This window comes from Gopherus flavomarginatus, chromosome 9, assembly GCF_025201925.1.
Source record: "Gopherus flavomarginatus isolate rGopFla2 chromosome 9, rGopFla2.mat.asm, whole genome shotgun sequence".
NCBI classification, from domain to species: Eukaryota; Metazoa; Chordata; order Testudines; family Testudinidae; genus Gopherus; species Gopherus flavomarginatus.
The window spans coordinates 18777367-18803819 of record NC_066625.1 but is presented as its reverse complement, the minus strand read 5'-3'; the positions used below and the strand labels follow the sequence as shown (position 1 = coordinate 18803819).

The window sequence follows — 26453 nt, the reverse complement described above, 5'->3', positions numbered from 1 at the left end:
CCTTTCATTTTATTTTTTTTCCTCGTCTGCTGAATGTTTTACTTTCTTTCCTTGTAAAGCGATCCAATTACCTACACCGGAAAGTGCTCCAGTTTGCTAGCCAGTATCCGAATGTGAGAGTCACCCCTTGGCGAATGGCAACTATCTGGGGAGGAGCAAGTCTTCTGTCCACCTATCTACAGAGTATGAGGGATTTAATTGAGATGAATGACTGGCCCTGGGATTTCTTCATTAATCTTAGTGCTGCCGACTATCCCATCAGGTATGGTGACCCCTTTTTAAAACATGTATTTTTTCTTCATAAATGAACAATGGATTTTAATAAGATGTAGGCCAAACTTTTCTGTACTCTGATGCAAGAAACAGAGGAACATTCAACCAGGGCACCAGTTTCGTCAGTCCCTAGCAGGAAACTCAGTGTTGTAGCTTCTCCCTATCTCAAAAAGAAAAACGTACTTCATTGTCACTGGGTCCGGCATCAGCACTTTTGCTACTGAGGCAATGGCACCACGAGCACAAAAACACTCTGTGTGCATGCTGTTTTCATGCTTGGGGCTGCCTGCAGCTAGGTGGCTCAGGATTGTTGATTCTTCAGTTTGTAAACCTCAAACTTGAAGAAAATTATCCCACACAGAACTCTGGTAAGCAGTTTGCTACAGCTGGACTTTGTTTCAAGAAATTTGGATGATATGCATATAGATAGATAGATTCCATCAGAGAAATGTTGCGGTATTTCTTTTTTGGTCCTTTACTGCTCAGGATAAAGATGATAAAAGTGACAAATAAGTTGCTGGGAATCATATATATCTTCAGCACCAACCGTTACCTGAATAACTTCATTCAGATGGCATCAGACATAGAAGTTCATGGATCACCACATGACTAGGCTTCTGATTCTAAGTGAAACTATAATCTTCCTGAAGTTACAGAACTCATGCTCCACACCTGCATTCAATAACTTTCACTAAACTGTGCATAAGTAGATTCTCGGTTAAAAAAATCTAAATGTGCTTAAACAGTTACTTTTAGGCTGTAAAAATTATGAAGAACAGAAAATTCTCCTTTTCACTTTTACTCCCTACCATGTCGAAAGGAATTAAGAGAGGGGAAGTGACTTTGTTGGGTCATTTTTCGTACATGTGATTATGCCGTAAAGTGTTCCTGATAATACTAGCATCTCATATTCCATTTGCTCTGTCATAGTCTTTCATCTCAAAAGCTTCCACAGCACCTCACAAATAACGAGCCAAACCCTGAAGTCCTTGCTCAAAAACTCTCCTTCAACTTATGTTTGAAGTCGGTGAAAGTTTTTGCCTGAGTAAAGATATAGTGAAAACTGAATAAGGGCTTCAGGATTTGGGTACCATACATATCCATTACCAGTGAAATGCAGCTAGCTCTGTGGACGTGTGCAGCAACCAGGAAAGTAACTTGAAAGGGTAAGAACCTTAGAGAATGTGTGTGTGATCTGAATGCAGGAATTTGAAATAGGAACTCCAGATTTTTAATGTTGGATGATTGAGACCCTTTCTGTAGCCTTGGGGAAGTCTCTTAACAAATATGATTCATCATTCCGCCTCTTAAGTGGCAACAATAATGATCATCTACCTGCATCCCTCACTTAGTCCTCCTAAACAACTAAATTGTTTCTTCATCTAGAGTACTTTCAAGCTAAGAAATGCTATACTGATCCCAGGCAGTAGTGTAATGGAAGGCACAGCACACCAATGGTGAGAGGAGATGATAGGGGAGATATGGTCCAAGGACACCCTTTACAGGGGTGCAGATTCTAGGGACCTGGAGAGGGATGAGTCTGATATTAGGTGCTAGAGCTCTGAAAGTACAGTGTAACTAGTTCAGAGTTATTCTAATAGCTGCATCTTGTTAGCTCTAACCATGATATATGGGCAGAGGAATTAGAGACTGGAATTTTATGGTGACATCATATCGGCTCAAAGTCTGCACTGGGGCATCTATTGTGAGATTGGGGCCATGATCGGTAACATTCTGTAGTAAATTATTGCCCTCGGGGGTAAGTTAAAATAGCTTGGTTGGTAATTTATAAACATGGCCATAAACTGTCCCATAATGTATAGCTGAGACTTTGTCCGGCCCTATCTTAATAGAGTCACAATTATAATATAATGTTAAACTTTTTTTTTTCAATAGTGGAAGCTCTAAACAAGTGCAGTTAAAGTGTAGACATTACACATTTTTCTTCCCAGCAATGGAAGTTATCCTGAAGTTCCACTTCTCTGTTGTTTTGAAATTGCATCTGGGTTCTCAACTGTAGGTCATTGGTTGGAAGTGCACACTTCCCATTTCTGTCAAAATACTCTAATTTCAGAATTTACGCAAACATGACAAACATCTAGAAGCTGCACTTCAAAGAACACTCTCTTTATTTTTAAATGTTGTCTTCATTAATAACTGAGATGTAGGTGCAGTTAAAAGAAATTCATATACTCTTAGCATTATAAACCCTGTAAAATGTTATCCCATCAAAAATATATTCAAATATATGAATATGCAATATTCATTTTCAAAGTGGAGATGCTGTAAATTGGTGTTCTTCACAATCTTAGGAAGACATTTCCTCCACGGTTGTAGACCATGTCGGAAGCAGCATGTTATTCCAAGAAATAACAGGAAAAGGATGTGAGTTTTTTTTTCTTTCTTTCGGATGCCATACTGATTTGCTAGCTAATAGACTAAAAGCAGTTTACACTTCTTACTCTGGTTAGCTATATTGCAGTTGTTTTGTTAGGTTTCCCAGCATAAGAACCTATGAATTTTGTGGATTAATATATTTTATCCAGGGAAGCTCCACATTAAGCTTTTACTTCCCATCTGTCATCCCATCTGTGACACTGAAACCTCTGCTCCTTCTCTTCTGATAGATGCTTGCTAAGCCAACCTTGTGAGACAGCACAACAGACGCTATAGAGCAGGGTCAGCACTATCTTTATATTGTGAAGCCCAAATCTCTCTGATGAATTGCCTGGTGTGTTCATGGGGTACATTATAGTTGCAGGTATCTCTCATTTATCCCCACAAGAATCCTTCAGAGGTGGGTACTGAAAATTATTAGAGGCATGAGAAGATACCGCATGAGAGGTCAATGAGAAGAGTGGGACTCTTCAATTTAGAGAAGTGACCATAGGCGCCGACTTCGGGCATGCTCCGGGGCTGGAGCACCCACAGGGAAAAAATTAGTGGGGGCTCTGGCATTGGCAGCCAAGCTCCCCTCATCCCCGCTCCTCCTCTTTCTCCTCCTCCTTCCCTGAGCATGCCGCATCCCCGCTCCTCCACCTACCTCCCAGTGCTTCGCGCCTGGCCGCCGCCAAACAGCTGTTTGACAGCGTTAGCATGTTCCAGGAGGGAGAGGAGGAGCAGGAACGCAGCACACTCATGGGAGGAGGTGGGGCCGGGGCAGGGATTTGGGAAGGAGTTGGAATAGGGGAAGGGAGGGGGGACGGAGTTGGGGCAGGGACTTCGTTAAGGGGTTGGAATGGGGGAGGGGCAGGGGTCGGAAGATTCAGGAAAGGAACGGGGCTTCATGGAAGGTGTGGAGTGGCAGCCGGGGCAGAGAGATGGGTCGAGCGCCCACAGGAAAGAGGGGAAGTCGGCACCTATGGAGTGGCAAGTAATAGGGAATATAATAGATATGTGTAAAACAATGAATGAGCTAGAGAAGGTAAACTAAGTGTTCCTATTAACCATTTCCTCATACGCTAATGCTTAGACTATAAGCTCTTGGGGCAGGAACTGTCTTTTTGTTCTGTCTTTGTACAATACCCAGCACAACAGGATCCTGGACCATGACTGGGACTCCTGAATGCTACTGCAATGCAAGTTATAATAATGAATTCAGTACAACAAAGAAACATTTAGCCAAATTCATAAGCAAAACACTTTCCTTTAATCACTAGGCAATTGGCAATTTGAGGTCCTACATGAAATGATTGGTTAATGTCCAATTCTCAGCAGCATGGACCAACATTAGAACTGGCACCCTTGTTAACATCCTAAGTGCCAGGCTCAGGGATTAATTGCCAGGAAACTGTACTACACACTCACTCATAGAAGTGGTCCTTTCAGGGCAGGAGGGGTCAGTGTGGGGAACCTGTAATTGTCTCTCCTTCCAATGTAGTTTTTGTATGAGTAGAGGACATCAATCTTCAGAGATATCCCTTTCAAAACCACTAGATTCTGTCAAAAATAGAAGAAACCAACACACACCTGCCCTTTATTTCAGCATCATTCCTATTGCCACTTTGTCATCGTGATCTAAAAGTCATTTCCAGTGGGAACCCTCTTTAGCAGAACCTAATGGAAAAGCTATCAATGCCTTTAACCTCTTATTTTCTATGGGTACATATTTGCATTATTTATTGTTTCATACAGACCACATCAGTCAGTCATCTTTATGTTTGGGGACTGAAATTTCACTCTTGACAAGATGAACTACAGTAGGGCACCTACTGATGTTGAATGTTTAATGTACATTGCAAGAGTCTTTAGATAATGTGGCAGGTGGAGTGTTGTTCCTCTCAGATTAAGAAATTAAGTGAGATTATTTAACAGTGAGTGTCATGTCAATGCTTCTCTGGGCACAGTGCTTATGTAAAACATAAAAAGTAATGAAACAGTCAAAAATATTTATAATTTGCAGTAAAACAGTCTACATCACCAACAGGATCAGGAGATTCTGATTGCCAGCTAATGCTTGGTCTTTAATTAAAGATCAAACAAAGTTATTACCGGACGTCTTGGAAACACTATAGAGAGAGATTTGCGTATTATAAGTGTCCATAGTACAGGTTTCTCCACATTCTAGACTATTATGAACAATGAGGGGCAAGAAATGCCACCCTTTTATTTAAAAAAAAAAAATTGGTGTGTATAGTGCTTGTCACAATATGACCACGATCCCTGATTGAGCCCCTATCACCACTGTAATACAAAAAGTAAATAATACTGTGTGAGTATCTGCATTTAGTATAAGGATATATCTTGCTTGAGGAGACCATTTCTGCCTTCGGGAAAGCAATTAGGGTTATTGATTCTATTCAGGAGTTCAGCTCAGACTTCTATCATGTGGAATAGTCTCCAGGGTGGAGCGATAGGATCCTAGTACATTTTAAAAGTTACCTGAGAGAAAATATAGGGAGTAATCTGGTTACAATAGATGCTGAAGTCAGTGGAATTTACCAGTACTCCTCAGAATCAGACTCATAAAGTAGGGACCAATCCTGCACTGGCTGGGGATGGTCTACTGTATGCCCTTTTTAATTCTCAGCATCTTTAATTGTATGGTATATTGTCCTCATTTCTTTGTGCACTACTCATATTCATGTCAGTGGGCAAGGCCCAAGAAGAAATCAAGAAATTAACCAAGCACTTAATAAAAAAAAATCTAAGAATGTTGCTTAAAATTATTTGGTATTTTGATATAGTATTCATAATTAACAAGTATTTGCAACTTTTATCCAAAGATATAAAGCGCTTTACAAACATTAACGATGCTTCTACAAACCTGTATAATACGAAAACCTACGTCACAGATGGGTAAACAAACACAGAAGTTAAATGGGTCTCCCAAGTGCAAATAATTACTTAGCATGAAATAAGGCTCTCCTCCCTGGCTCTGTTCACTGGACCGCACTTCCAGTTGTTTAAGAGAGATGTAGTATTTTTAACTGTCCCTACAACAAGCAGAGTCTTGTTTGAACAAGCACCATATCTTTCTCTAGTGGAACATCCCTCTAAGAACTGTAAGAAAACTGTCTTCACTCACCTACCTTCAGCAAGTCTTTCATGTCTAATCATGTATATAAAATTGTTTTATGTGCTTGATATACCATGTGCCAGGAACTGCTCTCAAACACTCCCTTGGGACATGAGAAAACGAAACTTAAAACAACATGATTTTGAGAAAAGTCATTATTTAGAATTCTTCTCAGTTCTGAGCAACCAGATGAAATAACCTTTTGGGAACTATATACAAAACACACTGGGCGACAAATAAGGTCCTTGAAAACTGAGTAGAAGAGTGTTTGCTGGGGTGGAGAGGTCTGGGCAGTCTTTTGATTTTCAGGTCTGTTGGCAGTTGGAAATAATTTTAACCTAAGAGGGTGCAGGAAGAAAGTCAGCCTTTAGGGAAGCATTTCATCATTCCTTCCAGTTATCTTACAGGTGAGAGAACAGTCAGAGTGAATACTAGGATCCTTGTTTCAGCATTCGGCCAGATTCATCCCACATGGAAACACCAGTGACTTCAATTTTATTGAAATGACATCAGAGATTATTTTTGTTCATTCTGCCCAACTAGCTGTCATGTGGGTGGGAAATAATTTGGGTTGGAAATAATTTCTCCTGGTCATTTGACCAAACTACAGAAACGTTCAGGTATTTGAGCAAATGACTAAAAATGAGAACTAGGTTTTAAACAGGTCGATTAAATCACTAAAGATACAAACAGGCTTCAACCTGCCAGAGTTGCTTCCAGGAAAGCTCTAAAATCTTCAGGGTGTTCAGCATGCAGGAGTTAAACTAACAGACGACTGGTCCAAATTAAAAATAAAATAAAAAACAGAGAGGGCCCAGTCACAGGGTATGCTGGCTCTTTAAGAGAGGTTCTCAGTCCAGCCCTGCCCTGTTTGTGGTTCACCCCAAAACAAGATACTCTAAGTCTAATAGTTCCTGGTTCTGATGGGAACTGTAGGTTTTGCAGCAAGGAATGCTGGGAAGGGAAGCTGTGTGTAAAAACTACCTTTTATGCATTGTGACGAGAGACTTGAGGGGCATAGGACCTGATGGTTTGGTTTCTCCGGTCAAAGGGCCCATTAGGAACTTTGGAAGAGCCTGGGAAGAGGTCTAGAGGTATAGTCAAAGAGCTGTGTAAAGTATTCCAAGGAACGGGAGATGTGTGGCTAGAAATCCAGGGTCCCAAGAGGGAAATTAAAGGTCTCTAATAAAGCTTAGGACATAGCCCTGTGGTGTAATGAAGTGGGAACAGTTTTTGGATGAAGCAGACAGTTGTTCTGTTATTTAGGGCTCCACAGCTATAGATCATGGAAGAGAATGTGAGACCCTCAGTGCCTCTGAAAGGGCACCAAGGGGAGTGTTATACCCCAGCAAGGGAAGAGACTGACAGATCCTTGCGGGAGGGCTGTGACCCATGGGAAGAGACTGAGTGAAGACTTGGGCCTTTTAGTTTTGTTTTGCACTTTCATTTCACTGGAAGGGAGTAGGAGGGGCTGAACTTCCAGTGAGATTGTTCAGCTACCGAGCCAAGGAGAGAAAATGAGCCATGGCCGTATCTCCACCATGAGCCCACTGTTACTGGAGCAACTGTGGCACAAGTGCCATTCGCTGTTACATTTCAGCTTCTATCTGAAACATTTACTTCTTTTGGTTTTTCACTTCTTGGACACCGTGCAATTTGGAGATGGATGGCCATCAACCTGAACTTTTCTCTGAGATTCAGCCCGTGCTGATGGCACACTGGACCAAGTGCAGACAATGTTTTGGTGTTCTCCAAATCCTCCTTTAGAACAATATCCTTAAATGAAACACTGGTAGGTAATATCAATACATCTAGGTGGAAGTATAGAACTGGTAGCATTGCAATAGAACAATGGTTTTCAACCTGTGATCCCCAGATCCCTGGGGGTCTGCAGACTATGTCTGAGATTTCCAAAGGGGTCCACACCTCCATTCAGCAGTTTATAGGGGTCCGCAAATGAAAAAAGGTTGAAAACTACTGGAAAAGAACATCTGTTTAGACGCTAGTGCCTGAGGTTTTTTTTCTCTCTGCATAGCTGCTGACATTGTTTGCTCAGAATATCTTTATCAGGCAAGCCAGACATCAACACTCTTAATTCTTCACAGGGAAGCTTTTATTTTATGTCCAAAAAGAATTTTATCTGTATTTTTTTCTTAAATCTGCATTCTGTTAGAATTTCAAATGTGTGCTTCTTTCTTAAACCTCAGAAACAGCCTCCTCACCTCTCCCCAGTGCAACAGCCATGCACTTTTGTTTGTACATGTTTTTTGTTTTGTTTTTTAAACTGTCTTCTGGGTCCACGCTGCCCTAATCTGCTAGAGCAAACAATGAGGCATTTAACATTCTGAAATGCTTGTTTTCGCATGTGCTGTTCATAAGGGTTTGGAAGATGTGTTGACATGAGTATGGCTTTACCAGTTTTGTTTGTGTCCGGTGCTAAAGTAACCTTTCTTCAGCTTTGTATCTTTTAAAAGCTGAAAGGATACAACAGCCATAGTCAGGGTTTTGTTTTCTCTCCCTTCCCCACCTGCTCCCTTGGGTTGAAGGTTGTAAAGCCATTTCTGTCTTCAGAGGAGTGCAGCACCTGCAGCTTCCATTGCGACTTGGTGAGTGATCAGCACCTCTGAAAATGAAACTTCAGGAGCCTGCACCAGAGTTCAGCACCAGAAAACGGATGTGCCCCAAATTAGAGGCCATTTTTGGAAATCTGACCTCGATAGGGGTTAGAGATGTATTGATTAAGCACATGTTTAAAATAGCAGCGCTGCTCAAAACAGCCTTGTAATTGCAGTACTTCCTTGGCAGTACGTCATCTTGTTGATTGCAGTGCTAAATGCTCAGCCCTTCATCCTCTTCCTCTATAAATTCCATCATCCGAGCCAGCGTCTGAGACCATTCATCTGGCAAGCTTGGCAGAGGAAGGTTCCAAATGCCAGGCTTTACAGTTTAATGGGCACTGCAGCATCTGAGTACTTGGTTGGCTTCCTGATGGGCTGGTATCTTTTCTTTCCTCTTGCTTGGCTCCATGGCTGCTTAGTAGGGGGCGGGGGTGCCGCACTGAAATGCCAAAGGGCTGTCATTTGGATGCCATTTACCTTTTGGATGTGATTTATTTTTTATTTATTTATGATTGAGAAAAAATCAGTTTTATAAAGAAGTATAAAATACTAGTCCTCAATGGATCCTTACCAAAAATGCAGTCTTGTATGTATAAAAAAGTAATAATTCTGAAGTGAGTGACAGTAATGGACCCTAAACACTACAGTAACATTTTTTTAGGCTTTAGTATTTTGGACTCCTTCATAGAATACATTAGTATTTTTGTAAGAGTTGCTCTTTCTTCTAGGCTTAAAAAGGACTAGTGGGATTTCACAGGCTGTATTTCCTTCAGAGCTTTAGGGCTTTTTATTAAACCCATGCCCTTACTTACTGTGGCACCCAAATTCTCCTTTCTTTCCCATGAAAGTAGCTTCAGTGAGATTTCCCGGGTGTAACTGGTAACAGGATTTGGCCCTTATTCTTCATACTCACTGATCATGCAGAGAGGTCCACAGGCGCTGACACTTATTCCCATGAAGAGGCCTAGGGAAGCGTTGATTGTAAAACCGTCTATGTGAATCTTCCTTTGTTCCACTTCTTTAAATTAAAGGCGTCCTCAGAGTGAGCTACTGGTAAATGGGCATACAGCGCTTACTGCATTTTTGTGAACAGGATTGTTTCTGTATTTTTAATTACTCTTTAGAAAGTTCAATAAAATCATTAATGAATTTAAAAAATGACATTGAAGAAGAAAACGATGTTATTGTAGTATTACTTAAATGTTCTCCCCCTCTGTAGTCCTTCTAACTCCTCTACAGAGTTCTCTTAAGAAATTAACAATCTTGAAATTACCTTAAGGACATTTTTGTTTGGACTTCAGGATGCCACTTACAATAAAGCAACTGCAAAATAATATCTGGTAGTAAGTCAAAGTGGTGATGAAATAATTTGCAGTTTTTTAAGTCATTTTTTAATACCAGCTGAAGCGTTGTTAATGGGTAAGCAGACCTCATTTTCATAAATAGAACAGCACCTATGAAAATGATTGAGCAGACAGGAGCATTCAAGGTATTCTGGCCAACCAAACTGTTCCCTAGTATAGTGACCAGATATGTCCACATTACTCTTGCTCAGTTTGTGATAATTGATTTTCCTGCTCAGTGCATTTGATATGCTACTAGATGAAAGTGGCATGTGCTGATGTATTCATTTTGTGAGGCAAACCTACTTTTGCCCTATCGGGGCCATTTTGGTAACTCTGGGCTCAATCCTGTGAGGTGCTGAGCACATAAGTGGTTGGCTTTTTGCAGCTCCTAGGATTGAGCAACACCTTTGTAGTTTTATGTGCAGTATTCATACACGTCTCTACATACGCACCCTGTACCATATGGCACACTTTGCACTATCACTTGTGGTCACATAGTACCACAGAACGATATGTTTCTTTACTTTATCTGACATGAATATCTCATAACTGAGGGTAGAATTTGGATGTTGGGAATTTGGAGAGAGATTTAAAATGTAAGGCTGAAGGAGCATGGTGTTTAGAGGCCCCTTTCAGTAATTTAATATTTAAAGGTGTGTGAAGAGATTTGGTACATTTGATAAGGAAAAATTTGTGAGAAGAAAAGTATATTTGTGGTGATGGGAGAGGGAGTTCTGTGCCTCTCTTCCTTTGTCCTTTCCCATATCACTGGTTCTGAACAACTTTAACAGGAATCAAAATGTATAATAAATACCATGATTGCTAAGCCCAGTTCATCCAGGCTCCATTGCATTCGCCTTTTTGCTTCGCAAGTTGCCAGGTAAAGGGTCTTATTGGCTGCAGCTCCAGATAGAAAGCATTCCTGGCTGCTCCTGCTGTTACTCTCATCTGCACCTGAGCAGAAGGATGAGATATTTTTCTTGACTTATCTCACCAGAGTAGTTCATGAGTTTTGCAATGCAGTCTTCATGGAGCTACATATACACCTGGGACCACACCACACACTATGGATAGTGAATGCAGCTACTCATTTGAACTTCTTCCTGAGAGGATATTGCACTGGCTTATGATAACATTCTGGGTGTAATTTAAGATGCTCATTTTAATTTCTAAACCTCTACATAGCTTGTGTTCTGTGCAGCTGGAAAGCAATGCTTCTGTGGTACTGTAGCTGCTGGGATCAGTGAGGTGCTCAAGCTAACAATCTCTTGACATAAACTTACTGGGGTTGGAAATAGGGCATTTCCCTGATGGCGTCCTTTGCTCTGAAAATGGCTTCCCTCACTTTGTGTGTCAGAGCCAGAATTTATTAACACTCCGGTCACATTGCAGAGCCCATTTTTATTTCTCCCAGGTTGCACTATGAATCATCTTCAGTCCTCCGGAAATCTGCAAAAATTTCAGGGTGTGAAATCGTGTGAACCAAACTGGCAAGAAATTTCACATGAATTTCCATAAAAAATGTCTTGTCTGATTCTTAGCAGGCCTTGCTGCCGAGTTTTTTCTTCCCTATATTCAGGCTAACTTTTCTTCTCTTAATTTTGTACTGCTCTTAATCTTAAATCTCCCCAAAGGTTATACTGTATCTTGATCATTTATACTGGCATCCATTTGACATTACGCATCTACCCCTATATCTGTCCTGTAATAGGATTTGTATGGGCAGGTACTTACCCGCTTGTGGAGTGCCATTGAAGTCAGTGGGTTCCACAGAGATGCCAGAGTCTTCTAGTTGCTGAGTTGCATGCTCTAACAAAGAACATGAAGCCTTAACACAGAATGAGTAATGTTGATTCTGCTGCAGACTGGAATATTACGTAAAATATTCCCAATCTCTTCTCCCTTCCCCTCCCCTCCCCACTTTCTTCTCTTTTCCTTTGAAGGAAATGGGTGCTTTTTTATTATAATTACTCAACGTAATGAGGAAAGCATCTTCCTTACTCTTTTGTGTAAAAAAATCTCAGATAAATGAAAAGAATGTGTAAATCAGAGGGGAAGGTGAATCGTCATCTTTAATCTGGGCTTGTATTTAATTTTACTTTCTGCTCTTTCATTCCAAACACTAGAGAATTTAATTTGGAAAATAGTGACAAGAAATTGCTGAAAGTTGCACTCATTTTTATTTATTTGTTTATTTATTTATTAAATCCTCAGTCCAAAATCTGGATTGATTTATATATTCATGTATGTATATATTTATTTATTTATTTAACCAGAGTCCCTAATTTGAGTAATGGACTTGTTGATCATTTTCTCAGCTCTTTCGACTTGCTCATTTAATCAGTGATTATTGTTTTCATCAAAATGGGATGTAACGTGGGAAGATGATGTTCTGTGTGAATATGCAAAAGCTGACAAACGTGGAAAAACACAAAGCAGGCAGCATCTTTCTCTACTATATAAAATCCCAGTGCTTAGATAAACCTAAAAATCCATAATGTTTTGATTTTAATAATTAAATATCTTTGGGTATTCCCAGCTGTTTAGAAAAATACTTTCATTTTTATTGAGATTTTTGTAGCAAGTATAATTAAGTGGGCTGGGCCACTTTTATGAATTAAACATGCAATTGTAATTTCACTATTAACTCCTCCAGTTGCCACACATTTCTGGCCAAGCATATCATGGCTTCCTTAAGTCATATCTTGTGTTTGTCTTCTGAATGAAGGCCACCACTCCCTCCTTTAAACATGATGGATCCATATTAGATGCTGTTGGAACCTCAAGGTGTGCATGCATTTCTTGAACCCTTGATCAGAGATTTTCTGTTAGAAATGTCGGTTCAGCCTGCACATGTGCTCTGTACAACTTCACACTGCACTGGACGGGTACGCAGGGCTGCACAGGCACACCGCCCACAGCTCCCTCTCTGCTGCCTCGGCCTGAGACTGCACTCATGTGTGCTGCAGCATGTTCTGTAGTGGTGATTTAGTTAGTTTAGTGTATCAAGTTAATGTTGTTAGTATAGAATTAATTGAATTGTTGTGAGAGATTTCTGTTTTTCCCCTCACTTTTTTTTTTTCCCTTCCCATTTTTTCTGGGGAGCTTATTTGGCCTGGCTGGGCATACCTGGCTAGCAAGGTTTCAAATGCTGCCTCTCTTGTCAGGAGGCTATCCTGATCAGCAATGGCCACTCTGAGTGTTTCTGTTGCTTGGGAGAGTCCCACATCTCCCAAAAGTGTCACTTTTGCCTAGCTCTAAAATCTAGAGCTAGGAAGAATCAGGAGACTAAACTGAAGTTGCTGCTGATGGAACTCTCCCTTTGAATGGCTTCCGAGTCAGGTTGGTAGACCCTGTCTCCAGTATATCAGTCTCCAGGCTGATCCAGTGCCCCTTTGGCTTTGGCCTAAGGGAAAGTTCTCAGAGGATTTAGGGAGGGCTCTGAAGAAGAGGAGCTTGGTTTCCCACCACAAAGAGCCAGGTTCCAAGAAGGCCCAATCTGCTAATCTATGGTGTCAGAGGCCTCGGCCTCTCAGCCCGGTATTATGGAGGCAAAAGACTCTTCTTCTCGCACCAGCAGAGCAGGGAGATCCTGGAGTGCTTCAGAGGAACACGTCAGGGCCCCGGTGCTGTCCACCTCCAGATCACCACCATCTATTTCAGATTTAACAGCAATGCCTTCCCACTCAGCTCCATCGGTACTGACAAAATTGAAGCACACACCTTTATCTTGGTGCTTACTCACTCCAAACCCACAGCACCACTCAAGTCAGCTGCTGCGTCAGAACTGACCCACGTGGTATGACAGGAATTCTGATACTACAGGGACTTGTCAGTGCTAGTCAAGCTGGGGTCCCCGTGGCTTATGGGTACAGAATAACTCTTGGTACCAAGACCTTGGTCTCTGGATTAGTAGTGCTTCCTGGTACTACAGGATTCTGAACAAACAGGGAGGAGTGAGATCTTGTTGCCTATGTGCCAAAGCTATAAAGTTATGGAACTGGTATACAGCCCATCAGATTCAGGTCTCAGCCATTTACAAGACCATTTACAAGATCAGTGTTATCCTCATAGTACTGACCCAACTGAGGCAAGCTTGGTATACATACCTGCTTCACCTGTATGTCCAACCGGTATTCAAGCTTCTGACTGTCCCTCATCTCCTCTTCCATGGCCCTAGTCATGTGCTTCACCCCAACCGAGATGCCTCTATCTCCATGCGTGGCTCCTATATGGTTCGCAGGATTAGAATCCATCTGCTTGACAGGGGTACAACATGTATTGCTAAACAGTACAAGCGAGTCAGCTCAAATTACTGACCCTCAGAAATGAGAGTTTCAATCACCACCTTGTCCCTGAACTTTTTCCGCTCTCAATCATCTTAGATTATCTGCTGGACTTAAACCCAATTTTTTTTTTAATCAATTAGCTCTGTTAAGGTTCATCTTGGTGGGATATCAGCATTTCATTCCCCAGTAGAGGGGTTTTCTGTTTTTGCACACCCTGAGTTCTCAATATTTATTAAGGGTCTGGGGAATCTGTACTCCCAGGTAATGGATGTTACTCTGACTTGGGATCTCAACCTGGTACTTACAAACATTATGAGACTTCTGTTTGAACCTAGGGCAACCTGCTCCTTCCTTCATTTATTTATGAAGACGGCCTTTCTAGTAGCTATCACATCAGGGTTGGAGAAGAAAATTGAGTCTTGATAGAAGACCTCCCATTTACAATATTTTTCAAGGGCAGGGTCTCCCTATGACCACACCCAAAATTTTTACGTAAGGTGCTCTCAGATCCTTCCTAACCAACCTATTCGTCTACCAGTATATTTTCCCTAAAGGACATAAATCTCAGTGGGAAACTTCCCTTTAAATATTAGATGTATGATAGGCATTGGCCTTTTAGCTGTATACCAAACAATTTTTGAAATCACTTAGGTTCTTTGTCTCCATTGCAGAAAGTTCAAAGGGGTCCACAGTCTCTTCACAGAGGTTGTCAAGATCGATTTCTGGCTGTATTAGTGCTTCCCATGGTGCAGCTGGTGCTTTGCCTCCACAAAGGATTATAGCACACTCTACCAGATCACTAACAGTGTTACTCAAAAACATTCCAGTGTCTGAGATGTTCAGAGTTGCTACATGGGCTTCATTCTGTATCTTTTGTAAACACTAAGCCTTGGACCATGCCATCAGATCTGATGCGGCACTTGGTTCTTCTGTACTGTCTTCAGTCTTGGACTTGATTCCTAAGCTCCCTCCTCCCTGTGAGGATGGATAAAGCTCAAGAGTCACTTGCAGTGGAACACCCATAGGGACAGTACTCAAAGAAAAGTTTACTCACCTTGTGTGATCAATAACTGTGGCTCTTCTAGACTTTTGTCTCCCCATGGGCGCTCGACTATCTTTCCTCCTTCTACTCTGCTTCAAACTGTTCTTGTTGGACATTCAAATAGAGAAAGAACTAAGGGCGGTTTGCCTATGCAGCCCTGTGTCCCCACAGAGCATGGTACAAGGTTGTATAGAGCATATGCGCAAGCCAAATGGAAACTGCTAATGGAAAATCTCCAGTCAAGGGCTTAAGAGGTGAATGTGCAGCTGAATTTGAGCACCCACCGTGACACATATCTCGAAGAACCAGTGACTGCACAGAGTAACCTTTCCTTCTTATGATGGATGTGCCACAAGTAAAAGGAGCTTGCTGCACAATAGTAATCTTAACAAATCTATTTCAACAAGTGTTATGATGGTGCATACAAGATAGATTGGACACCATTTGTCAGGAATCCTATTTTATATTCCCTGGACATATTAACAAATAGTGACCATAGAGGAAAATATGAGATCTCTAAGTCTCTCCCTGAGAGATTATGACCTATTTTTCGTAATACATAAGCAAAGAAATACAATAACGTCCTGGGGATGGTCTTCGGGGAAGCTAATTTTAGGCTGTTAACATGTGTTAGCTAACGTGTTATCATCATACCTTCAAATCCTAGTCTGACAAGGTCTGAGAAGACATTTCTTACGGTTTCTGAGAGCCTACACCAGGAATATAGGGCCCAGTTCTGTTCTCACATTGTTGTAATCAAGAGTAACTCTTTTGAAGTTAATAGACTTACAGTAGTGTAAACAGAATAAGTCTCACAATCTTTTACTAATAAGAGGGTTATGATTTATGGAATGAAAATGTTAGACTAAGTAACAGGAGGAGTGTTTTCTTCCACAGAAATGATTGGAAGAGAGAACAATATGCGATTATACCATTGTGAAAGTTGAGAGTATAAATAAGTTAATGGCCAAGTTGCTGTACACTTGCAGCTAACTAGTATAGTCAGGTCCCCTTGCTGTATCTCAAGAGGTATCTACTATAGAGCAGGGTCAGACTACATCTCTCAGTCCACAAGTTTTCTCTTTCTGTGGATAAAGTCCTTAACTCAGGAAAGCTAAGAAATGGGCAAGTGCTAGGAGAAAAAATATTGACGCAATTTTTTCCTTGGAAGGTTAAAATTAACTAAACAACATGGTTAACTTAAGCAGCCCTGGGCACTGATCCCCTTTCAAAATCTCACTGTAAATAGAAATAGGGTGTTTTTAAATTGTACATCTAATCTCTCCAGGCACAACATTATTTCCTTTTCTTCAGTAAGGTTTCATCTGTCAAACTGATCCTTGTTTTGTGTGTTACACACAGAAGAAGAAAAACCCAACTTCCGAACAAAAGGAATTTTTAAAAAATCACAGATGCTGAACTGTATAATGTTAAAATATCATTTCTACATTGAAAACTCCACAAACAGCTTGTGCACATTAGCAGCAAAATCTTCACTTTGTACAATCTTAACAGAAAATTAATAATTTTCATACCTGGACTCACTGATTTAATTAACCTGCCTAGCTCAGTGTTGTTATGAAAAAGCACAACTCTTCTCATTATCTTCACCACAACTTTCTTTGAAAATTGCTGATTAAAGCTTAAATGCCAGCTAATACATAAAGGTTAGCTACAGTGCTTTGAAAGGTAGGACTTGTTGTGCTTTCTATAAATTTACTTGTCTACGTGAGGCTAGTTTTCCATTATGTTCTTCACAGATATGCACACGTTCACCTACCATTTAACTCTGATTGTGACATGAATTTGGACTGAAGAATTGATTTTCTTTTTGGCCACAGCTGTGGCCATTATTAGCTTGGTCTCTGACACTTTGCTCATGACACAAAGCAAAAATGGAAAAGGATAATTGCCCTCTTTGTGCTTTGCGTGGGGAAAAAGGAAAGGGAGAGATGAGTTTAAACACAATATCACCTTTTTTGCCCCTATATATCCTGAGACAGATCCTCAGATGTAGTACATGATGAAAGGGCCTCCATTGGACATATAAAGCACATAGCCCCTTGTTTATACTGACAGAGGATATGGCAAGACATAATGGCCCACAAGTATGTGCTTCACCCTGTACATGTATGGTGGGAAACTGAAGTATGAGTTCACCCAGTTAGACTTTATCAATTTTCACCTTTATAAATTTTCAAGATAGTATCATTGTCACTTGCAGATTCGGATCATGAATATATGATAGATAACATTATTTAACATTACAAATATCCAGTAATACATTTATCCAAACTTTAAGAATTTGTTTTTCATTCTCCATTCTATGTTGTTATAAATCATTAACACTACATCAATATTACATCAACCCAACTCAACATTAAACTAACGAAACGTAACCCTTATTTTCTACCATTGAGCAATTTTGTCTTATTTTCATATTATAATTCAGTATATGTGGATCATCCAAAATTATTCATTAATATAACCTTAATTTTTAATTGATGAGGAAAGTTAAGGAGAACAGCATTGCCTTAATGTCAGCATATTCTTACCTTTTCCAAATATGGGTTTTCAGGGGACTTTTTGCTCAAAGTTTAGCATCACACTTGTAAATCATTAAAAAGCCTTGTAAGTAGTTTTGCTGGTTGCATTTTGCAGTGCTTTATTCAGTTTGGGGCCTCCCACCTCACAGCATCTCAGAACCCAGGCTCCAGCCCAAGCCCAAACATCTACATTGCAATGTTGCAACCAGAGCCCTGGAATTCCCCTCATTGACTGCATTAGAGGAAATAATAACAATAGCTGCTGTTCTGTTTCTTATTCAGTTGTTGTCTTTTTGGTCTGTAAATGACTATCACAATGACTCTTTCAACCAGTTGTAGCCTCCATGTTTACAAGTACTCCACTTCTCTAGTGAAAGTCTGGAATTATGTGGACCAGGACTTCAATGCTCAGAGAGTATTTTCCAGGGGCTTGGGGCTTCAGCCCCGCAGGGGCCACTGGGGCTCAGGGTTTCTGCCCCGCTAGTTTGAAAATATTTACCAGAGCTCCACTCCGGCTGTATTTAAGCCCTGATGTGGATCCTCCCACCATTGTTGTCTGCTCATATTGTATTGGTGTGTAGGCATTATCATAGCAGTGGAGGAGTCAGTTCAGATTTTTTTTTAGAGCCACCCCAAACTTTCTCCAGTACCTCAAATCAAAACCTTAATGATTTGAAACAGTTCAGTGCGCTTTCAAATTTATGTTGACATATATCCTCTGTGTATCTCAGCTTTTCTGTATCTGTAAGAGGAAGTGTCTGATCAGAAAGAGGAAATATATAAATATCATAAGGCAGTCTATTGTCCTGAGATTTACCACCCAGTTTAGCAAATCTACATGCTGGTTGCTCAGCTAGGGTTGAATAAGGGGAACTTTGGGGTGCTTATCTGGGTATAATAATTAGTAACAGCCAACCCCCATGTTCTAACCTTTTTCTCTTCACGAAGCTGCCTTGTCAATTTCACCTTTCAAGTGTGAGTATTAGGAATGCCACTGTGTGCGAATCAACAGTCTTTGCCATCAATGCTGAGGAAATGCTTGGTTGAGCTTCCTGTCTACGTGGAGAGTTTAACCAAAGTGGCAGCCCTTCTGTGACTGTGGAGGGAAACACATTTTATTTTTATAATTAACATGCACTTTGTACAGACAAAAGGGTTTCCCCAGCCCTTATCTAAATTAGACATGTCTCTGCGTTTGCCTAAAAGCTTCTGTTGCAAATGTGCAATTACAAGCATATTTTGTTTGCGAAGGTTATAGACCAGTGGTCCCCAATCTTTTTGTGGCCAGTAGCACATTCATGTTTTCAGAAGAGTGTGGCGGGCACCAACAATTTTTCAAGGCTTATTTTGTATTTGTACATTAAATAATATGAAAAACATATTTAATATTACATGAATCCATAAGATAAAAAGGGTAATTTTACATGTAAAAGGTATTAATTAAATTATTCGGCAATTACTCTTTCACCCTACCATGTGAATTTGCTCTTTTTTTATCTACCTGTAAGAAAAATTAAGGCATTTTTACAAAATAAATATCATAAACAGTTTTCATCTCCTTTATTTTAAAAAAGTAAAACATTGTTGAACTGCTGGTCCAAATATATTTATTATTCTTACTTTAACATAGAATGAAGCCTGCAGCCCTGGAGTTTTCTGTCCCCGGCAGGCGCAGGGCTGTGGTTTCTCTCTGGCTTCGAAGCCGCGGCCCCACTCCTGCCGGGGACTGAAAACACCGGTGCCTGCAGCCCCCAAGAGAAGCCGCATCCCCACCCCTGCTGGGGACAGAGAACTGCACCCGCAACCTGCAGCCCTGGAGAAACCAGAGAGAAGCCGCAGCCCTGCACCTGCTGGGGACTGAGAACTCCGGCGCCTGCAGCCTGCAGGCCCTGGAGTTCTCTGTCCGTGGCAGGCATGGGTCTCTGGCTTCTCTCCCCTGCTGGGCACTAGATGGGTGCTCATAAATGCCCCAACGGTCGCCATGGCGCCTGCGGGCACTTCATTATAGACCATGCACTCCAGCCCTGTGATTGTAGGATGCACAGCCAATACTTAAGTTTTAATGTACCTGATTATTTATGTGAAAAAAAAAAACAAGGTTTCTTTTGTGACGGGAAAAAAAGGACCAATTTTCATGAATTACCAGTGAGAAGCCATTGAATTTAATGGTGCTGCACCAGGTAACTCAGAGCATGTAGTTTGCGCTCTCATTAGCTGGTAGGCAGGGGTGCTTCCGTGCAATGGTGTATATGGAAAGAATATTAGAAACTTTTTTATTATTCAAGCTTTTTAACAATTACATTATTTTTAATAAATAAACAACCATGCACATAACTCAAGCCTTGGCATCCCAAAACATGATATTAGGAAAGGAAGAAATTTAATATTGAGCATTATACTTCTCAGTTCTACTTCGAACACACAGGTTGCTTAAAAATTGCAGGGGGACGGGGAATAGTAGTAATTTGCACTGCAGTAGAAAACACTTAAATGTGAATTATTTCCTTTAGTCAAGGTTAGCAGTTAGTTAGGCTTTAGAAAGGTATTTCAAACTGATGGCTTTCTAAGCTCAGTTCAGTTTTCAAGCCTCATGAAATGGATTTGAATCTCTCTGTGCTTTGTAAATGTCAATAAATTAAATCTCACACACAGCTGAGTGAGATATAATGTTATTACATACATTTTACAGATAGGTGAATTGAGGGACAAAGAGAAAAGAGACTTCCCAACTATCGGAAAGTCTCCTGCAGACACTTATGCATATGAAATAAATTTATTCAAGCACATAAGTGACTCTAAGATTAGTGTCTGGGTCACAAGAAGTCAGTTACTAGAACTTAAGATATGTAGCTCTTAATCCTTTGCTGTAGCCACTATACACAGTGCTGCCTGAAATATGAGCATACATGCCCCGTATCTATCCAAGTACTTAGGGCTATGCTTAACTTCAGGCATGTGAGTAGTCTCGTTAACTTCAACAGAACGACTCCCGTGCTTAAAGTTCAGCACGTTTGAATGCTTTGCTGGATTGGGGTCATAGTCACTATATTACAGAGTTGTATGTTCATTGCAATAATACATTAAACACTTTAGTTGAAACTGCACTGCAGAAAAAATGGAAATTGAATATATTTTTCTATCTAGTGGATAGCTAAAGAAAGTCAAAAGCAGCAATAAGATAAAAAGAAGTTTTAATGAGTATAGGTGGTGAGGGTTTTTTTATTATTTTAAAAGTCCCAGTGCTTATTAGCTGATGAACGTTAGCATTTTTCATTAGCCAAAGGCATTTCAAGGTTTCGTGGGATATAACTGCAAAACATTCCAAACAAATGAATATTCTGTTTTAAAAGAAGGAGGAGACATTGAGGGGTTCTATAAACTACAAAGTTTGCTAAACCAATAGCTCTAATTAGATGAAGAAACCTTCTGTAGAGGATTTGCATCAGTGACTGTGCACACGGCAAATTTTTAAGTATTTACATATCAAATACTGCTGGTAGCATTTTGGCTGCAGTCCAGAGCAGTAGATAGTTTAAATCACATTTGTTCACTTACCTTTGGTGGAATTCACTTATATGGTCTGTTTAGGATTTTCACTTAAACTTGTGCTATTTCTTATCAGCCATGGTTTTATTTATTTATTTGTTTATTTTAAAATTGACATCTGAGGCATTGAAATCTCAGAAGCTATTTTATGGAGTGTCTTCTTTTCCTCTCAATAGTTTCCTTGGGTTATCTAAGCCTTTATATACATTTACTAGAAAGAGAGCTTTATTCAGCAATGTGACATTAGAAAAGCAGCCTTTCACTCTTCTGTGGATGTGGTAGCTTAGCTCTTTTTTCAAAAAAATGGGAAACAAACAGCAGTAGAATGGGAGGAAGTCACTGAAAGTACAGTCAGATTGATCACATTGCTGATAAAACATCTTGAGAGTCATGTAATACGGTCATTGTTGCAGTGAGAGTTAGCTGCATCTCTTATGATGACTGATCACTGCCTGGAGCATCGAAATGTAGAAAGCTAATGCTTTGAAATATGTGCGTATGACTTCCCAATGCAGACGGCAGTGCTGTTCCTGGAACACCTGGATCAGAACTCTGATCTCTCAAGAACACCTGTGTGTGAGATGCTGAAGCAATTGTTTTCTTCCATTGTCTCGTTCCTGCACTAAACCTGACTTGAAAGATAAAAACCAAATTTAAAACAACAATGCTGTAGAGGCCAATAGGTTTTAAATCATGTGGGGTCTTTCACATAAAGGTGGCCTCTGTAATAGTATCTATCTTTCTAGTTTTTATAACGTGCCAGTTTTATGAATGACTGCCCTTGTGTGACCTGAAAAAGAGCTCTATGTAAGCTCAAAAGCTTCTCTCTCTCACCAACAGATGTTGGGCCAAGAAAAGATACTGTCTCACTTGTGGAAATCATCATCTCTCAGAAATGTGTCCCATTCTAGTGTCTGTTCTCCTATAGCTGGTGAGAGCCCCTGGGTATCGAAATATGGCCTTTCCCAGTCCTTGCTTTTCCAAGCTGAGGAGTACTTTTCATGCTTTGACCTGGTCATTGGCGAATAAGGGGTTAACCTCCCCTGCACATGCAAAGGACTCTAAACTGGCTGCCTGATACAGCAGGCAGAGAAAGCTTTTGGGAAGGTCAGGCTCCGCAGCCAACATCAGTGGATTGAACCTCATACAGGGAAGTTTTCTGCCTACATTCGCTTGTCCTACTTGCTATAAACACTTTCCTTCAGGAAAAGACATTGAAAGCCTCTGCATTTTTTTCTGCTGAATCATCAGCTTCTACTTACCTAATTCTAGCCTGAATATATACCATGGCAGGCCTCAATCTTCTCCCCACACCTTAGCCTGGGAGAGAATCATTCACCATTTTTACCCCCCAATAGGTGTAGAAAGATCACACTCAGTCTCACATACAGAGAGCTGCCAAGTTCCAGAGAGAGAAACTGCAAGGGAACTTTCACAATGCTGGCTGGACATTGTACAGGATGGGGGAGATTTTTAATATTTATTTTCTTGCTGTCTTCGATTACTGCCCATACACCCTATTTGTCCTTTCATCTAGTTCTCATGGTGGTCTGAGGACACTGACCTCCAAAAAATCAAGAACTAGTGCAAACACCAGCACTCCTTGCTCTGTCTGCAATACATGGTCAGGGAGTTGACTCTACAGCCTACTCGTGTGTTGAGCAAAGCAAAGAATGCTCCCTGATCAGTGCTTGACTTCCCAGTCTGGCCATGTGCTTTAGGAGTGAATGGGGGGAGGGAAAGAGAGTGCCAGAGAATGGCCAGTACAAATAGTGAGATCACCTTGAACTGGAGGAAAGTTAGGCCTGGTCTGCACTACAACTTTAGGTCAAATTTAGCAGCGTTACTTCGATTTAAGCCTGGACCTGTCCACACGACGAAGCCCTTTTTTCCGACTTAAAGGGCTCTTTAAATCGATTTCTTTACTCCACCTCTGACGAGAGGATTAGCACTGAAATCGGTCTTGCTGGGTCGAATTTGGGATAGTGTGGATGCAATTCGTCGGTATTGGCCTCCGGAAGCTATCCCAGAGTGCTCCATTGTGACGGCTCTGGACAGCACTCTCAACTCAGATGCACTGGCCAGGTAGACAGGAAAAGGCCCACAAACTTTTGAATTTCATTTCCTGTTTGGCCAGCGTGTTTGCAGAGCTCATCGGCATGATGTGCACATTGCCGGGGCACATTGCCCGGCCCGTACTTAGTGAGAACTCTATGACCATGGCCCTCTCGTCACCGCGCTGCTATCGCCTCCTCGCCTGGTTTTGCACGAAACAGTTGTCTGCCATTGCTCTGATGGAGGGAGGGGCAACTGACGACATGGCTTACAGGGAATTAAAATCAACAAAAGCGGTGGCTTTGCATCAAGGAGAAACACAAACAACTGTCACACAGAATGGCCCCCTCAAGAATTGAACTCAAAACCCTAGGTTTAGCAGGCCGTTGATTTCACAAAACAAATAGGGTCAATTTCTTGTTTTGATCCACTTCATCTATCTTTTACATCTTAGGCTGGCAGCAGATGGAGCAGTATGACTGCTAGCCATCGTCATCTCCTGGGTGCTCGGCAGAAGATGCTGCATTACGATTGCTAGCCATCATCATCTCCTGGCTGCTCGCCAGAAGATGGTGCAGTATGACTGACTGCTAGCCATCATCATCTCCTGGGTGCTCGGCAGAAAATGGGAATGACCTGGCTGAGTCGCTCTCATGTCTGCCCAGGTGCCCCTGACCCACCTCACCAAGTTCGGCTAAAAGAGCACCCAGGAGTACGATGACGATAGCTGCCAATTGTAATGCACCATCTGCTGCCAAAAGGCAATGAGCTGCTGCTGTGTAGCAATGCAGTCCCACATCTGCCAGCACCCAGGAGACATACGGTGACGGTGAACTGAGCGGGCTCCATGCTTGCTGTGATATGGTGTCTGGTCAGTGAACTCAGGAAAAAAGGCACAAAACGATTGTCTGCCTTTGCTTTCATGGAAGGAGGGAGGGAGCGAGAGGAGGGCCAGACCACATGTACCCAGAACCACCCGCTACACTGTTTTTGCCCCATCAGGCATTGGGATCTCAACCCAGAATCCCAATGGGCAGTGGAGACTGTGGGAACTGTGGGATAGCTACTCACAGCTGCCCACAGTGCAACACTCTGGAAGTCAATGCTAGCCTCGGTACTGTGGACGCAGTCCGCCGACTTAACGCACTTAGAGCATTTTGTGTGGGGACACACACAATCGACTGTATAAAAACGATTTCTAAAAAACCGACTTCTATAAATTCAACCTAATTTCGTAGTGTAGACATACTCTTAGAGGAACAACAGCTATTCCTTTCGCTGGGCCATTGGCAGGCCTGAAGTGTAGCCTTCTCAAATACCATCAGACATATCTCTTGTAAACTTTTCCCATCCCCTAGTCTCTCTAGCTCTGTGTGTGTATGTGTGCAAATGGGTAAATATCATTCTCAACTCTGGAGGACTAGTGTCCATTCATGACACAGGTTCTACATTCGGCAGACTTTTTCTTTTCCTTTCTTTTTTACCCCTGGGGAGAAGGTGGAAGGATTCTGGAGTTAATCCATTTTAAACATCCCACTTCCTTCCTTGCACTCAAGACAACTGACTTACTGCTAAGCCCCACAATAATGAGGACATACTGTCTTTTCCTCGACTATAGTATTTCTCTATACCAGCCACCAGGAGGTTATCTGATTTCTACAGGTGGTGCCCTCATTCCGTGACCCTAGAAATTTGAAGCACTACATCTGTGATGCTCAGACACCTGCTGGTCCAATTTTAAAGTTCCTGTGGCTAGCCTCAAACCCAGCATTCCAGCATCGTAGCACAATGTGCTATCTACAGAGTCATTGCAAATGACAGTTTCAGGTTAGTGCTTTACTTTAGTTCTTGTAGGAACCACTCTCTTTGTCTTTGTGAAATATCATAAAAATATGAAAGAAAACTCAGAACCACTATTACAGAAACATTATCCTCAAACTCAACAGTCTTCAGTGTGTGAAGAATATTAGCTTTGGCTTGGAGAATTCAGTTGCATCTTCTACATAAATGACTTTCAGGTGTCATGATTACTACTCACATCAACTAAGAACCATTAGGCAAATAGCTGAATGCTACCATATGTTAAAAAGAGGAAGAATAGTGCAGCTATAAAAACAGAAAGCCCTGCAGTTCCACCCCTCTTAGTAATAAGAAAAAATGTGATTAGCACAGGAATTAGTTTCTGTTTTGATTAAATCACTGAAATAGATTACTTTTAAGAAAAACAATATCGGAATCCACGGAACTAATGAACCATTTTTTTTAGGAGGGAAATCTCATATCATCCCATCCCAACACATTCTCTCCCTCTCTCTCTCTCTTTTTGAGTGTTCGGATCTGCCTCAACTCCAGGAGGAAGGAGCCACTCTGTAACCAGTAATGTTCTTCCTCTGAAATCAGGGTCGTCTTCCGGCAGCTTTCAGGGTAGCACAACTTTGACATTGACTCTCTAAATGAAATGATAAAATATATACATTCTCTGTTGCCTTGTGCCTTGTGTAGTAATTGACACCAGTCTAGAGTTGGGCGTAAATTACCATTCTGATCTAGTGTTGATTTTTTTTAATTCATTTTGCATTGGTATATGTGATGACAGTGTCCAGGGCAACAGATAAATTGTCCTACGGTTTAAATATAGCAATAAAAGAAGTGCATTAACATATTTTTACTTGTCCAATTAGAAAGTCTCTCAGACAAAGGCTCCAGAAAATTTCACAGCGACAAAAAAATAAATAAATAAAAAAATTACATTCAAAGTAAATTATGGGTTGGGGGCAGAAACTTCCAACAGACAAAGAAATTGTCAATTGCTGCAGGCATTATCTTTCATTTCAATGAAACAGTAACCACTGCGCGCTATGGATGGAGCAGCAGACAAAAATTTAGGGAGTTTTACACAACCTTAAGGCCAGATTGTGATGCTCTTACTCCCGTTTGGTAGCACCTTACACCACAATTAATCCCATTACTCAGGGAATAAGATGCAACTGCTTGTAAGGGTAACACAATCTGGCTCTTAATGTTGGAGTTTGTATTTAGTTTGGCAGATTACCATAGTCAGTGCTTGTAAATTTAATTTGGGGTAAATTACAAATCTGTGTCATGAAAATAGGAACATCCCCAGTGAATGTACAAGCATAGGACTCCCCTGTGTGAGATTCAGTGTAGTATTCAGATTTTGTAAAATGCCACTGTTTTCATTGGCACTGCTCACAGAATG

General features: G+C 41.1%; 1 protein-coding gene across 1 annotated transcript in view; it reads left to right on the top strand.

Annotated features, from left to right (window-relative positions):
• XYLT1 (xylosyltransferase 1) overlaps nucleotides 1–26453 on the top strand; it is a 328154-nt gene that overhangs the window by 225157 nt on the left and 76544 nt on the right. The window contains exon 5 of the mRNA XM_050967712.1: nucleotides 60–262. Coding sequence (XP_050823669.1) covers nucleotides 60–262 — 203 coding nt within the window. The remainder of the gene's footprint in view (nucleotides 1–59; nucleotides 263–26453) is intronic.